A 17,247-nucleotide genomic window follows, 5' to 3' on the forward strand; every position below is an offset into this window, starting at 1 on the left:
ACATTATTTTCCACATTCACCCATTCACACACACACACACACACACACACATTCACACACTGATGGCGGGAGCTGCCATGCACGGCGCTAACCAGACCCATCAGGAGCAAGGGTGAAGTGTCTTGCTCAAGGACACAACGGGCGTGACTAGGATGGTAGAAGGTGGGGATTGTACCAGTAACCCTCAGATTGCTGGCACGGCCACTCTCCTTAAAAAAATGTCAAGACAATTATACATTGTAGAACAATTGCCCAACGCCTAATTGGAAGTCTTATTTTCCAGAAAAATCACTTTCTGGGTGACCATTATCTGCAGCCAATTACTCATGATGCACACATGAAATGCTGGTTGCTTGACAGAATAATGGTATCATCCTGAGATTTGCCGTAATGGGTCACACTGACAAGCTGGTGAATTGGATCCCTCAAAGGTAAATTGCTCCATAGGAAAAAATCTTCATGATCTTAATGAACACTGCAAGGTGAGAGAATTAACAGCAGGTGTGGCAGTGTACTGTAGGTCATTTGCCTTGAAGGCATGAACAGACACGTCTTGAGTTAAGGGTTAGAGTGTTGTACCAACTGAATACTAAGTGGCAGACAAGTAGCTTGCATGCTCTCAACATGTTGGGTCCACTGTGCTTCAAGACACAATTCATCACAAATAATTTCGTTCAATTTTTTATCATCTTTTTAATCATCAATTAATAATAATAATAATAATGGATTAGATTTATGTAGAGCTTTTTTGAGACACTCAACGCGCTTTACAGTGAGAACTGAGAACCTATCATTCATTCACACCACATTCACACGCTGATGGTGGTATGCTACATTTTAGCCACAGCTTCCCTGGGGTAGACTGACTGAAACATGGCTGCCAATTTACGCCTATGGCCTGTCCAACCACTAATAAACATTAACATATACATTAATACATCAGTGAGAGCGGCACTTGGAGCAAGGTTGCCCAAGGACCAGGGCTGTACGCTTAGCTTTTTCAGTAGTAGCACTGGTGCCACAAAATGAAAAAAAAAACAGCACAGAAAAAATTTAGTGGCAATACAAAATGTATTAAATATCATAATTTCATTATTACACTCACACAACATACACATTTATAAACACAATGCCATTATAAGGCCTAATGTAACGCTCAGTTAAACACAGAGGACATACCTAAACTGTGTTAGCACTGTCGGTAACACTAGTGTAGGGCTGGGCGATAAGGACCAAAACTCATAGTTTGGCCCATAAACTAACCCATAAATGGAAATATTCGTTGACAAAACTAAATATCTCCACTATGCCTTGATTTTACATTTTCGGGACTGATACGGACAAGCGGTAGAAAATATATGGATGGATGGATAGGGATACCAAATACACAAAAACAAGAAACAACAAGAAAAGTAGGTTTTGCATAATAGGATTCCAACTTAAGAAATGTTTTGAGGTAAAACGTTCACTGGTTTGTTACCTTTGTTTAATAAATAGATTGGATGTGCTTCCAGGGCTGTTTGTTCTTGACACCAAAAAGGGTATTGTTTGGATGGCAAGTGTGTCACTTCAATCATTGATTTGTTGTTCAATATACCCGCCGACCCTCGTAGTTACTAGAGTGCAGTTTGTGTCAAGTTTTAAAGTGGTGAAAAAACATTGTCTTTTACTGACAAGTTCCTCCAACTAAGATCTTGTTTGTGAGCTGGAAGGAGCGGGGCTCCTCTTTGTGCATGGCGAAGGAGGGAGGTACGAATGCACACAGAGTGATCAGTGACACTTCCTTTAATCATGTCTCCATTTGGTTATGATTTAAGTTCATTTCAAACATGCTATACAGATGGGTGAACATTTTACTCTAGTTTGATCAAATTTGGGTGGATTTGTTTTCAGAGCAAAATGCGATGAAAGGGTTGAAATTCCTATTTGTGCGACATGTTTTTTTTTCAAGTCGCACAGTATTTTTAGGCGCATTGTTGCACCGTACAGCCCTGCCAAGGAAACAACAGCAGTGACTCAGGTGGCAGAATGAATTATTTTTCCAATGCTTACCGTAATCTAAAAATATATACAATGGAACCTGGATTGACAAACCCCTTATAACCACAGGCCGACAAGAAAAATGCTTGGTGTACAACCTTGTCTTTGTGTACGAACGTTTGAACCACCCATTGTGTGCCTACATGGCAGCCATTTTGTGCGTGCATCAAATTTTTTGCTGGCAGGTTTATTGAGCTCCGTCAGCAGAGCAGTCCTGTTGTTAGCTACTGTGCTAATAGTTACTATACGTTCTTTTTAAGTGTTTTAGCCTTTTTACAGCATTTCTCTCGTTTTTCTAGCTCAATGTAATTCCAAATAAACGGACAAATAATGTGTGGTTTGAAAACATTTGTGAAGTATCCGCAGCGTTGTCAACACTGCCTTCCCCCCCTCCTCTCACTTTCTTCGGTGGAAGAGATAAACCAACAAGGTAAAGTGTATTCTACTAAATTAAATATTTGTATTTTATAATTTATAAATTGTGAATTCTTAGTCATTGTAGGGACATGGCTGTTAAAGTTAAGGAGTTTTGTGATTTTAAACTGTGGGTGCACCACAGGGCTAGTGGACAGTGGCATGTGGCAGCTACATAGGAAAAGGGAGAGTTTCACTGCTGTTTTTTTGGCTTTGTTATTAAATAGAAAGTTGATCCATCTCCCACGTATTATGTTTGTTTGATATATAGTACTCTATAGCCACGTGTATATGGAAAACATTTATTTAATCTGATCATTTTTCGGATTACAATGCTGTGTACATGGACCCTGAAAAAAATTATCTGATTATGATATGCATTTTCATGCGTCACACCTTAAATCGGAATACTTTACTTTCACATGCGCAGAACCTAAAACATGGAAAGGTGTGTTATTCATTGTTTTATGGTGCCATCTATTGGACAAGTTTGCTCACTGCAGGTGCTGAAGAAGCAAACATGGATTTGTGCATTTCGGCTTGTCCGACATTGTCACAGTGTTTATAATTTTTCCCTAATGTTCACTACTTTTGTTTTACCTCTCTTCTTTTAAAAGGAGCTGTTTTGTGCTTTTCAAATTATAATTATGTATGGTTTGCAGCGCGTCTTCATGTTACGAAATTCTGTGTATGTGTTTGAGGCTAGCAGTTAGCACTTTGAGTAGCTGTAATGTTGTGAATAATAGCTCATTAAGACAACTAGATCCCTTCTTTTATTGTTACATCGACACGTAACACTCCAGACCATACTTGTATTTTCCCTAGTCTCATTTTAAAGAAAGTATACAATGCTACAGTATATAATGCTGAGTCTGAGCATGTTACATGGGGGGGGGGGGGGTTTCCCCCATTTAACAAGACACTCAGCAAGACAATCGCTTCATTCTGAGATTATTAAATGTAGTCCCGCTCCACCGCCAAAGTATAGCGGACGTAAAAAACATGCGCGGTAAGGATAATTCTAACCCACATTTTGGAAGGTGTGTTTTCATGTGCTACAATCAAAATTACTTTCGGCATAAACCACTTGTCTCGATCGGAATTACATGTTGATCCGAACGTGTGTGATTGGGTCCGAATATTCCGAATGGCGTGTTTACATGAAGCATTTAAAAAAATTAAAATAAATAAAGATTTGAACTAAATTTAAGATAAATGGACTGCAGTCTGTTGAATGGAAGGGTTGCTAGAGGCTACCAAGTATGGCTCGCTCAGCATTCTATACTCTATTACGTTTGCTGTACAATATTATTGCTTGTTGTCTCGTGCGAGTGTGTGTGTGGTGACAGAGAGAGGTCAGGTCTTCACTGTTGATTGTTGGTGGGATACTGGAATTTTAATGCTGGTGAAAGATGGGTTGCTCAACCAAAGGTGCTTTCAAGCACACAATGCTAAATGTCAGGCCACCTGGGCTTGTGTACTGTCAGGAGGCATACATGCCATGTCTGCTCTTTGTCCGATAAATATGTGTGCGTGTGTGTGTTTGTGTGCGTGTATGTTTTCACTTAAAAATGTTGCACGAGTGGAGTTGTAAACAGGTTGTTTAGGTTATCTGAACTCATAACAAATTCCCCATATAACAGACTAGCATTGTGATTAAAGAAGTGCTGTTTCAGTTGGGCTATAAAATGATTTATTTTTAGTCCACAGTGTTTGTGCTTTGCACATCACTGTCAACAGAGCCCTTATAATTAGTCTGCAAAGCTCAAATATACGAGGTTAGCTTAGTTAAGCTTAGCTTACATTGTCTTAGCTTTTTCCATGTGACTAGTGTTAGCCTACTTCATAACCCTGTTTAGTAGTGAAGGGTTTAATGATACTGAAGCAGTGATGTTGCTTGTACTGTTCCTTGATCCCTCAATGTGTGTGTCACTTTAGGAAAAAAAAAAATCATATGACCGATACAGCTGCTATGCCATTTTGACTAAAGCTCCAAACTGCATTTATCTATCTTCAGCTCATGAGCAACAGCTTGTACTGAAAGACGTAGGAAGAGCGGCGTGCCAGGTCTTTGAACAAAAAGGAACTAAAAAAAAAAAAATAAGGAAAAGTTCCAAGTGTGGGATCTTACAGCGCCAAATAAGATGTATTTTTCGGTTTACCTTTTGGCTTATTGACCAGAGCTGCACATTTCATATTTCTTTCTCCACAGCTTACTATTAAAATTGTATTTTATAGTCAACTGTAGTATATTTTTAATACAGCAGATTGTGTCATCACGAAACATCAACACAGTGTCAGCAGTTTCCATACAGCCAATGAGTGTGCCACACACTCACCGAAACGTCATTTACCCATCACTGCAGTTTGAATTTGGCAGGGAGTCGTCACACAGGATTTTTTTTATATACAGTACAGGCCAAATGTTTGGACACACCTTCTCATTCAATGTGTTTTCTTTATTTTCATGACTATTTACATTGTAGATTGTCACTGAAGGCATCAAAACTATGAATGAACACATGTAGATTTATGCACTTAACAAAAAAAAGTGAAATAACTGAAAACATGTTATATATTCTAGGGCTGCAACAACTAATCGATTAAATCGATTAAAATCGATTATCAAAATAGTTGGCGATTAATTTAGTCATCGATTCATTGGATCTATGCTATGCGCATGCGCATAGGCTACTTTTTATTTTACTTTAAATTTTTTTATAAACCTTTATTTATAAACTGCAACATTTACAAACAGCTGAGAAACAATAATCAAAATAAGTGTGGTGCCAGTATGGTGCCAGTATGCTATTTTTTCCCCCCCAAAATACTGGAAAGGATAGAAATGTAGTTTGTCTCTTTTATCCGAATATTAATCGATTAATCTAAGTAATAATTGACGGATTAATCGATTTTCAAATTAGTTGTTAGTTGCAGCCCTAATATATTCTAGTTTCTTCAAAATAGCCACCCTTTGCTCTGATTACTGCTTTGCAAACTCTTGGCATTCTCTCTATGAGCTTCAAGAGGTAGTCACCTGAAATGGTTTTCACTTCACAGGTGTGCCTTAATCTGGGTCGATTAGTGGAATTTCTTGCTTTATCAATGGGGTTGGGACCATCAGTTGTGTTGTGCAGAAGTCAGGTTACTACATAGCCGAGAGCCCTATTGGACAACTGTTAAAATGCATATTATGGTAAGAACCAATCAGCTAACTAAATAAAAAGAAGTGGCCATCATTACTTTAAGAAATTAAGGTCAGCCAGTCCGAAAAATTGCAAAAACTTTGAATGTGTTCCCAAGTCGAGTTGCAAAACGAAACTGGCACACATGAGGACTGACCCAGGAAAGGAAGACCAAGAGTCACCTCTGCTTCTGAGGAAAGTTAATCCGAGTCACCAGCCTCAGAAATCACAGGTTAACAGCAGCTCGGATCAGAGACCAGATGAATGCCACACAGAGTTCTAGCAGCAGATGCATCTCAAGAACCACTGTTAGAGGAGACTGCGTGAATCAGGCCTTCATGGTCAAATAGCTGCTAGGAAACCACTGCTAAGGAGAGGCAACAAGCAGAAGAGATGTGTTTGGGTCAAGAAACACAAGGAATGGACATTAGGCCAGTGGAAATCTGTGCTTTGGTCTGACGAGTCCAAATTTGAGATCTCTGGTTCCAACCACCGTGTCTTTGTGAGACACAGAAAAGGTGAACGGATGGATTCCACATGCCTGGTTCCCACTGTGAAGCATGGAGGAGGAGGTGTGATCGTGTGGGGGTGTTTTGCTGGTGACACTGTTGGGGATTTATTAAAAACTGGAGGCACACTGAACCACACTGAACCAGCATAGGTACCACCGACATGCCATCCCATCCGGTTTGCGTTTAGTTGGACAATCATTTATTTTTCAACAGGACAATGACCCCAAACCCACTCCTAGGCTGTGTAAGGGTTGTTTGACCAAGAAAGAGAGTGATGGAGTGCTGTGGCAGATGACCTGGCCTCCACAGTCACTGGACCTGAACCCCATTGAGATGGTTTGGGGTAAGCTAGACCGCAGAGTGAAGGCAAAGGGGCAAACAAGTGCTAAACACCTCTGAGAACTCCTTCAAGACAGTTGCAAAACCATTTCAGGTGACTACCTCTTGAAGCCCATCGAGAGAATGCCAAGAGAGTGCAAAGCAGTAATCAGAGCAAAGGTTGGCTATTTTGAAGAAACTAGAATATAAAACATATTTTCAGTTATTTCACCTTTTTTTGTTAGGTACATAACTCCACGTGTTCATTCATAGTTGCCTTCAGTGACAATCTACAATGTATATAGCCATAAATAAAGAAAACGCAATGAATGAGAAGGTGTGTTCAAACTTTTGGCCTGTACTGTACATAACATGTAAACATATTTGTTTTCAATCATTATCTGCCCAGATTAGAAAATAGTACACATGCCTTTTTTCCAACAACATACTTATAGAGACAAATGCACTTTAAAACCTTTGTATGCCCACACAACACTGAAACTAAGTAGAGGACGCAAGCTGCGTACAAGAAGTAATGCAGAATCTAGAGAACCATCTTTTTTTAATAATTTTTCCTGCATTCATTTATCTATTATTTAATGTTATTTATTACATATTCAGTATTTACTTATTCATTAAATGTTTCCCTCAGCCTTTGCTATTTGAGTCATGTTTTCATTATATAATATGTTATCTACTGTATGTGTTTTATAAAATATAATTTGTTTTTGTTTTTTTCGATTAGTAATTGTCATGTTGAACTGTGCAAGTGTACTCAAATTATTGTCCATTTTGCAATTATGTTAAAGAGATTCAAAATCAACTGGAAAAAAACTATAGTAAGAATCCTTTATGTAAATATGCAGATCAATCTTCCCACCTTGGAGGTCTGCTGAATTCTTTTCTTGAATTTGTAGTTTACTCAAACTGTCAAATCAGCATCTTTTTATAACTTTATTACAACAACCAGTTTTATGCATCAAAGCTAGAACAGCAACATTTACTGCTTAATAAAGCTGAATAAGGGGGTCCTATTAAACTCATACCAATAGAAAAAAAGCAGTAAAACGTGTAGGAGTTACAATACCTCTGTCAAGCTTTTTCCTTCTTTCTGCATGAAGTAATTCTTCTTATACTCATAATAGGTGTTGTACTGATTCCAAGGTTGCAGGAAGTCAAACCTAAAGTGGAAGAGCATATGCTGATTGAGAACTGCGCTCTTGCTCAAAGAGCCAAAAGGCTGATGAATGGCTTCGACGTGATCAAAAGGGAAAAGCGCTGAAAGGTACATTGTTTGTCACTCATGGTAAGCGCACTCACCGTGGATCGTTTTTGGCACGGACGCTGGATTCAAATTTAAGACCGTTCCTGACAACGTATTCCGCCAGCTTGTCTATGACAGCCTGGATGTCCAGCGGTGGGGGGATAATAGCTGGTGGTGCTGCCACTGTGGAGACTTGAGCTTCAGCTCTGTAATTGCTTTTGGGAGAATTGAAAGATGTTCAACAAGTTAAAGTCATTAGTGACCTGCGTTTGGTGTCGGTCTCAAAACTCAATTTAGACACATATATTTAGGACATCATACAAGTACTAACATTAGGGGTGTGCCGATATATCAATGCATCACGATGAGACACGATTTATATTAATGATAGCAAACTAAACAGATCCGCAGCACCCAAGAAAAAAGCAGACTGGACAGTTTTAAGAGACAGATTCTATTGTAGTGATTGTAGTGCCTACTGTGTCGTTAAGGATTACAAGTAGGGGGTCGATCAACAATCGCTTTATTGTAAAACTCGTTAATGTCAGTCGCAACCATGCCAAAGCAACAAAAATATTTTTTTTTCACTCCTAACCGTCCTTTCACTTGCACCAACACTCACACCAGACGGAGCCACTGGGGCATACATAGCCACAGAAACAGCTGGACAATCGGACATCACAAGAATGTATACCTATAATTGACAGGTTGATACAGTATTCACTCTGCAAAACAGCAAGAAGCTGATTACCATATTTTAAACACAGGTTATTTGTATAGGATGTTTTGTAATGAATACTTTATCATTTCAGAATAAGCAAATGAGCTATTTGTTTTGTATTGAACTTGCTAGTAATACAATCTGTAAAAACAGCAGATATTTTTTGTTAAAATAATCTTAATTCTAAAGGCAGTTTATGTATGAATATTTTTGAAATAAGATAAGCTTAAGCTTTTTGTTTGGGAAAATGTGATGGGTCGTTCTAAAATTTGTGTTTAGTACATGTAATGAATGCTGACAAACACACATTCTTCAAAACATATCATGTGAAGTAAGGATGTAACGGTATCAAAATCTCACAGTATGATATTAAGCTCATGGTACAATATTTATGTGGTAAACGTCCGCCCCCAAAAAATGTACTTAAAAATGTTAGAGAGTGTAAAATGGGGTAGCAAGAATGCTTAGGATGAACACACTTACTGTAAATGAACACAAACGCTCAGAGATGCTCAAATGTTCTAATCATATTATTACTACAAACAAATACATGTATATATATATATATATATATATATATATATATATATATATATATATATATATATATATACACACACACATATATATATATATATTATTGTTTTGTAATTATTATTATTATTTTTTTAAATATACTTTCAGTTAAGTGTCTTTAGACTGAAAATACAAACGTCCAGTGTCGTAAAAAACGTATGTTCACATTAGTGTCTTTCAACTTTTAACTTCAGAGAAAAAGTGTCCTCTGTAGTGGACATCTTATTTCACTTTGGAAAATGCGGTTCCTCCAAAAAATTACCTAGCAATTTAAAAGTTTACTAATGTAAATGCCTCACAAATTGATGCTTGGCCTCCTTGGCATCAAATAAATTTTCCGGGTGGTGGTTTATCAAGTTGCTTCTCATATTACTTGTCTTTCCCGCAGTGCAGTGTCACCAACATTTTTTATTGTTCGCGCTGCAGGCTTGCGCATGACCTACTTAAAACATGCATAACAAATCAATTCAAACCACAAGTTGATTCAATGTTACTGGAAAAAAATGTGGGTTAAAACATCACAACTACAGATGAAGGCGGCTACCTTGCCTTGCAGTACGCAAACCAAAGGGGTTACGTTTTCGCCAGGATTTGTTTGTCTGTCTGTTAGCAACATAACTCAAAAAGGTATGGATAGATTTTAATAAAAACGTCAGGTTTTGATCAGCATGTTTTAAAAACAATTGTTTCTCACACACACGGACCTTGCACACTTGCACTACGCAGGGAATTTTGGGAGATGTAGTTTACTTCCAGACCGGCCAATTCAAAAGTGCTAGCAAAAAACTACACTGACCAAGTTTTCATTTAATACTGTATGAAGTCACAGTATAATTGTGATGATTTTGAAATACCGTGGTATTTATAATATTGTTAATAGATCCAGAATCGTTATAGTCGTTTAATAATCAAATTGAATCATGTGGTAACAAAGATGGCACACCCCTAACTACACATTCTAAATGTTTGCAATGTAACACTATAGTTCATACTGTACCTCATCCCTGCAATGGTGACAGGTGAAACAGAGGTGGGGACTTGAGAAGGGTCAGCAGTTGTCGGTACCATGGCAGCCATGGCTGACTGAGGAAAAGCTACAGAGGAAGACGAGGGAGTGATCCCAGAAGAGGCTACACTGCTATAGTAGGAGCTGGCATCAACTCCTGGGGGAGGGGGAGCCATGCAGTATGTTCCATCAGGAAGCATGTAGTAGCCATAATACATGGCAGATGCATTTGCTGTAAACAGACATCATGGCATGACGCATCATCAATAAATGCTTCACTCGTATGCATGACAAATATTTGTGCGACTTCAGTACAAATGACCAAGGGTAAATAAAGCAAAATAAAACTTATCCATTTAAAATGCAATGCTATAAATATGAAAAGATGGAAATGTCTGGAAATTTGGAGAAAATTATTTTGTAGTGCCTTTTTGAGTAAGATACTGCCATTCAAACCATCTGGTCATTGTTTGTCCAAGGACACAACCGATACATACTGGACATTATTTTAAAAGATGTAAGTCATATATAAAATTAAACTTTTAACTTTAACAAATGCTATATTTATATATAAAATTTAACATGAAGGAACGGAAATTCATACATTGGTTGAAAATGGATTTGTTTGGATCTTGAAACACTTTCATATAGGACACTAGATTTCTATTTAGACACAAACACAGTGGTAACTTAGCTTACCAGTGCCCACTATACACATTTTTTTAGGGAAACGAGTGGTCTCCTGGCTTAAGTTTGCAAGTAAAATTCCGGGTGACGGGCCTCATCGTTGTTCCTTGGTGTAGCAAATGTCACAGTATGACCCACCAAAACATCCAGAGTCTCACTCAAAAACAATAGTGTATAGCTAGAGATCGACATAACTTTGCTTTTCCTATCATGGGAAAGTCAGAATGAAGGACAATGCTGAAAAAAACCAGATGATAGTCATTGAACTAAAGAAAGAAATCATCAAAAACATGACCAACTGTGCGGTCGACTAGGTGAATCAGTTCATGCGTAGCATTGCTAAGCTACACAATAATGAAGCAAAATGAGCAGATAACTGGTAAATGGGTTATACTTGTATAGCACTTTTCTACCTTCAAGGTACTCAAAGTGCTTTGACACTATTTCCACATTCAACCATTCACACAAACATTCACACACTGAGGGCGGGAGCTACCATGCAAGGCCCTAACCACGACCCATCAGGAACAAGGGTGAAGTGTCAAGGACGCAAGGGACGTGACGAGGTTGGTAGAAGGTGGGGATCGAACCAGGAACCCTCAGGTTGCTGGCACAGCCACTCTCCCAACTGCGGCACGCCGTCCCCTAACGCCAGACAAAGACGTTAAAATAATTTCTCAATGGCAGACATTAATCCATGATAATCTTATTTTCAGTGGAGGTATAGGATAGGCCAATATACATTTTGGCTTCAGCCTATTCCTTTTTCGGTCATTCTTTTTATTTTATTTTATTTTTGTGTGTAAATGTGTATAATTGTTAAATATGTATAATCTGTACTGTTAAACTGGTCACACAAAATGGTTAATGGTTGATTGTATGACTGAAATAAACGTATTTCATTCATTCATTCATTCATTCATAATATGGAGAAGCTGCTAATGGTGTGTTTGACTGAGTAGCAGCTCGAAGGAGATAACGCAGAAGGCCGCTCTCCAATGCAGTACATGATTACATGACTTAATTAAACTCCTGTATATGTTAGTACAGGGGTCTCAGACACGCGGCCCACGGGCCAATTGCGGCCCGCGAGACATTATTTTGCGGCCCCCACCTTAATATGAAAGTTTAATGTTAGAGCGGCCCGCAAGTTTTAAATAAATGGCGCTTGACAGCGTTGTGTGCGGAGCTGAAGGAATCTACCAATCACGGTGTGGTATATGGCTCTTGACAATATTGAGGGCCTGCCGTGATGGCACTGCATTTAGCGTCCTCTTCAACCCGTCGTTGCGCCGTCTTTTTCTCCATACAAACAGCGTGCCAGCCCAGTCACATGTTGTAGGCGGCTTCTACAGACACACGTAAGTGACTGCAAGACATACTTGGTCAACAGCCATACAGGTCACACTAAGGGTGACCGTATAAACAACTTTAACACTGTTACAAATATGCGCCACACTGTGAACTCACACCAAACAAGAATGACAAACACATTTCGAGAGAACATCCGCACCGTAACACAACATAAACACAACAGAACAAATACCCAGAATCCTTTGCAGCCCTAACTCTTCCGGGCTTCAATATACACCCCCGCTACCCCCAACCGCGCCCACCTCAACACCCCCCCCCACCCCTCCTTCCGGCTCAAGTCAGACATGATTTTTGTTATTTGGGTCCAAAATACCCCTGCATTAGTGGAAAAGCGGCAAATGAGTGAAAGCGACAGAAATGTTGCCATGGAGACGAGGGTTTTCTTACGTGCCTGGCTGCAGTCACACCGCGACACCTGTCTGTCAGTAATAAAGTCCCTGATAACCTGGACCAATTCAAACCGTTATTTTTTTTTTTTTATTGTTTAATTTGCATTGCCTCACACGATAAACAGTACATATATTTTTATATGACGCCGGATAACACTCCGGGAGCCATCACTTTTTTGCGCTCGCGATCCCAGTACTTTCCGCCAACTGCCGTGTCGCTGTAGGGAGGAAAAGCGGAACGACACACATTGCGGAAATAACATTATTCTCCGTGCGTCGGCTAAATTCAAATATATTCCACAACCCCAAACATGTCTTTTTCAAAGCCTGCAGTGAAGAGAAAGGTTAGTGATGAGGAAAAACAATTCCAGAAAAAGTGGGAGATGCAATATTTCTTTGTTGAGCACAGGGGAACTTCGACGTGTCTTATTTGCACAGAGAAAGTTGCGGTGCACAAGGAATACAATTTGAAACGTCATTATACAACTAGACATGCTGAGGAATATGCAAAATACCAGGGAGATGAGAGAGTGAAACGGGTTGCAAATTTTAAAACCAGTCTACTGAGGCAACAAAATTTCTTCAAGAAAGCAACCGCAAAGAGCGATGCAGCAGTCAAAGCTAGCTACATGGTGAGTGAGATGGTTGCTAGGGCGGGAAAGCCATTCAAAGAAGGTGAATTCATTAAAAAGTGAATGTTAGATTTTTTTAAAGAAATATTTTCGTGTTAGTAGTAAATTTTATTGTATTGTTTTTGGTTCACTCCGGGTACTCCGGCTTCCTCCCACCTCCAAAGACATGGTTGATTGGCAACACTAAATTGGCCCTACTGTGTGAATGTGAGTGTGAATGTTGTCTAGTTATCTGTGTTGGCCCTGTGATGAGTTGGCGACTTGTCCAGGGTGTACCCCGCCTTCCGCCCGTATGCAGCTGAGATAGGCTTCAGCACCCCTCGAGACCCCGAAAGGGACAAGCGGTAGAAAATGGATGGATGGATTTTTTTTTTTTTATACAAAATGTCTTATCTAAATGGTAGTTTTTCCTTTTAAAAAGCATGTTACATGTTAAAATGGGGGCAGCACGGTGGCACAGTACGTATGCCTCACAATACGAAGGTCCTGGGTTCGATCCCGGGCTCGGGATCTTTCTGTGTGGAGTTTGCATGTTCTCCCCGTGGGCGCACGGGTTCCCTCCGGGTACTCCGGCTTCCTCCCACCTCCAAAGACATGCACCTGGGGATAGGGTGATTGGCAACACTAAAGTTGGCCCTAGTGAATGAATGTGAGTGTGAATGTTGTCTGTCTATCTGTGTTGGCCCTGCGATGAAGTGGCGACTTGTCCAGGGTGTACCCCGCCTCCTGCCCATGTGCAGCTGGGATAGGCTCCAGCACCCAACGCGACTCCATAAGGGACAAACGGTAGAAAATGGATGGCTGGTAAAATGGTGGTGTTTTGAGGGGCTGAGAACGAATTAAATCTATTTCAATTAATTTCAAATTTAATGACTCTTTTGCAATGCAGGTTTTTCAAGGTATGAGCTGCGTCACAGAATTAATTAAACTTGTATTTCAAGGCACAACAGTAGTCTGTTCCAGGGTCAAGTTGTTGCCATCACGAAACCGATTTAACATGTTTAAATGTCCTGCAAATATTTGAGTATCATTTATTTGAGTATTCAGATATGTTAATGTTGTAAAAACCATCAAACATTTTGTTTTGCATTAGTGATAGAATGCTAACGGTTTAATGTGACTTATATGTTAGTGTATTGTGTAAAAAGAAATGATCACTGTGAAACACAAAAATACCAAAACGCTTAGCCCTAAAAGGGAACTGCATGTTTTTTTGGAATCGTTCACAATCATTATGAGAGACAAGAAGACAAGTGTTTTTTTTCCGCTTTCTAACATGTAAACACCGGCTCATTCTCTGTGGCTAGCAATGTAGCTAATGGGAGCAATCAATTCTACCTCTAAATCACTTTAAAATTCATTCAAAAACTGCCAACAGTACTTTATTTACGTTCCGTAACCTGTATAATAACCAAGCTGTAGCAACATTGTTATTGGAAGAGCGAACACGGAAGAACTCTTTTTCTAGCGTAGTAACACATCGGTGTGCTACGGTATTATTAGTGATTTGCCTCATTTCAGTGTTGATACTAATGTGACCTATGCATTTTACATAAACGTCACACAATTCTGCAATTTGACAAAAGGCATGGGCCAAGAATTTGAATCCAATGGGAGCTTGGGTTTAAGATTTACGACTGTTTGGTAGAGAGCATGTAAATGGAGCTGGGTGTGAGCAGCTGCATTTAAATTGGTCTCCCGAGAGCAACACATCAGTACGCTGCTTGTGTTCAGACCTCAAGAGTAAATCAGAGTAGAGGTGTTCATTATGAGGCTGTGATATTTTCACTGTTGCTGAGGCTCTTTATTGTTCAGTGTTCAGGCTCATGCGATAACGTGTGTGTGACTTATCACATGAGTATGTAGCGCCTTATCAACGTTATTTTACTGAAGAGCAGAAGAAGGCTCCAGTGGGATGAACAAAGTAAATGATCAGTGTCAATGAGGGGAGGGTGACACACAACACATAAGTCACTGAACTAGTTAACTTTAATTGCAAATCCAATTTTCTTTAATCAGGAAAATGGAAAACAAACACTCCAAACAAAAGTGTGCTGCAGGTAACATGATAACTTTTATGGTAAGTAGAAAAAGGGATTCAGATGAGTGAAACAGATATGGTACATCCATCCATCCATTTTCTACCGCTTGTCCCTCTTAGGGTTACAGGGGTGCTGGAGCTTATCCCAGCTCCACCGGGCAGAAGGCGGGGTACACCCTAAACATGTCGCCACCTCATTGCAGGGCCAACACAGATAGACAGACAGCCATTCACACTCACATCTGCACAATAGGGCCAATTTAGTGTTGCCAATCAACCTTATCCCCAGGTGCATGTCGTTGGAGGTGGGAGGAAGCCGGAGTACACAATGGATTGAATTTCTAATTGACTAGAGTAGATGAAGTGTATTCATAATTTTCATTACCATGCAGAGAAATGTGTTAACTGTGTCATAATTCAAAACAACTGATGATGAGAATACCAGTTAACATCCATCCATTTTCTTTCGCTTATCTGGGTCCCGGGGAAACAGTCTTAAGAAGAAAGTCCAGACTTTTTGCTGTCCGGCCACTGCTTCCATTGCCAACAGTGCACACCAAGGCGCTCTCAGGCCAGCTGCATGACATAATCCCTGCAGCTTGTCCCAGGTCAACCCTGGGGACTCCTTGTGGCTAAGCATTCCCAAAACACCTCACCAGGGGTTCAGTAGCCATCCAAACTAGATATCTGAGACACCTCAAAAAGCAACGGCATTACTCTGAGCTCCTCACGATGTTTCTTGGGGTGAGTCCAGCCAACAAATTTTGTTCGCTTTTTCCAGCAATCTTGCTTTTCTAGTCACTGCCCAGAGCTTGTGACCACAGGTTAAGGTAGGAACATAGCTCAACCAGTAAATTAAGAGCTTTGGCTTCCGGTTTAGCGCTCGTTTTCACTACAGCAGTGTGTTATAGCGTCTATTTTACTGCAATGGCGGTGCCACCTTCTCCCACTCGTGTCCAAAAACAAAGGATACTTGAACTCTTCCAAATTTTCAGTCTGAAAACCATGGCCTCAGATTTGGAGGTGCTCAGTCTCATCCAAAAGCTTCACACTTAGCTGTGAACCGCCCCAGTAAACACTAAAGGTCACACAGCTTGATGAGGACATGCTCAGAAAGCAGAGATGAGATCCTAAGTTGCCCAAACTGGAAACGCTCAACACCTTTGGAGGAAACTTAGGGCTTACTGGTAAAAATCCAGCTTCCGCCATCCTTGTCATTGCTATTGTGTCCTTGGGCAAGACACTTCACCCACATCCCCCGAGTACTGCTCACACTGGTGTATGAATGTGAATTAATATATGCATGTTTGAAATAAACTGAAACTGAACTGAAATGAACTGTTAAGTGGTGGTCTAAGGCCATTACCACAATTTGGAAGCCACATTTCCGTCAGTCTAACCCAGGTCAACTGTGGCTACAGATGTAGCTTACCACCGTATAGTGTGAATGCAGAGTTAAAGAATGATGGGTTTATTTCAACCGGTGTCAAAGAGCAGCCCTGGTGGAGGCCAACGTTGACCGTATACAGATTCAACTTGTTGCTGGCAATGAGAACCAGGCTCCTGCTCTGGTTGTACAAGGATCAGGTCTTTTACCCCGAACAGGACACCGTTAGGACACGATTGAATACCTTTCGCAAGTCCACAAAATACATGAGGTCCGTTTGGGAAAACTCCAATGCATCCTACAATATCCTTGCAAGGGTTCAGAGCTGGGCCAGGGTTCCACAACCAGGGCAAAAATTACATTGCACCTCCTTAGTTGAAGTTGGATTAGGGGTCATACCCTTCTGTCCAGCACTCTGGAATAAACGTTTCCAGGGAGGCTGAAGATTGTGATCCCCCTGTAGTCATCCTTCTTGATAAAGGGGTCTACCTCCCTAGTTTGCCAATCCAGAGGTAACGCTTACAATTTCCACACAATGTTAGAGACACATGTCAACTAAGATAGTTTGACAACATCCATATTTGGATAATATCAAACAGGTGTGAATGGACAACGCTATTTTAAACTTATATTATCAATCTTAAGTAACAAACAGCACAATTCCAACAGGTTTGACCTCCCGTGTACACTCTTACGTATCT

The 17,247-nt window shown here is 40.1% G+C and overlaps 1 protein-coding gene across 1 annotated transcript in view; it reads right to left on the reverse strand.

Annotated features, from left to right (window-relative positions):
* Nucleotides 1-17,247, reverse strand: part of sfswap (splicing factor SWAP) — a 130,824-nt gene that overhangs the window by 64,201 nt on the left and 49,376 nt on the right. Inside the window, exons 9-11 of the mRNA XM_062031151.1 lie at nucleotides 10,028-10,268; nucleotides 7,790-7,948; nucleotides 7,557-7,650 (exon numbers count right to left, since the gene is read on the reverse strand). Of these exons, the coding sequence (XP_061887135.1) occupies nucleotides 7,557-7,650; nucleotides 7,790-7,948; nucleotides 10,028-10,268 (494 nt within the window). The remainder of the gene's footprint in view (nucleotides 1-7,556; nucleotides 7,651-7,789; nucleotides 7,949-10,027; nucleotides 10,269-17,247) is intronic.

This window comes from Entelurus aequoreus, linkage group LG21 (assembly GCF_033978785.1).
Source record: "Entelurus aequoreus isolate RoL-2023_Sb linkage group LG21, RoL_Eaeq_v1.1, whole genome shotgun sequence".
NCBI lineage: Eukaryota > Metazoa > Chordata > Actinopteri > Syngnathiformes > Syngnathidae > Entelurus > Entelurus aequoreus.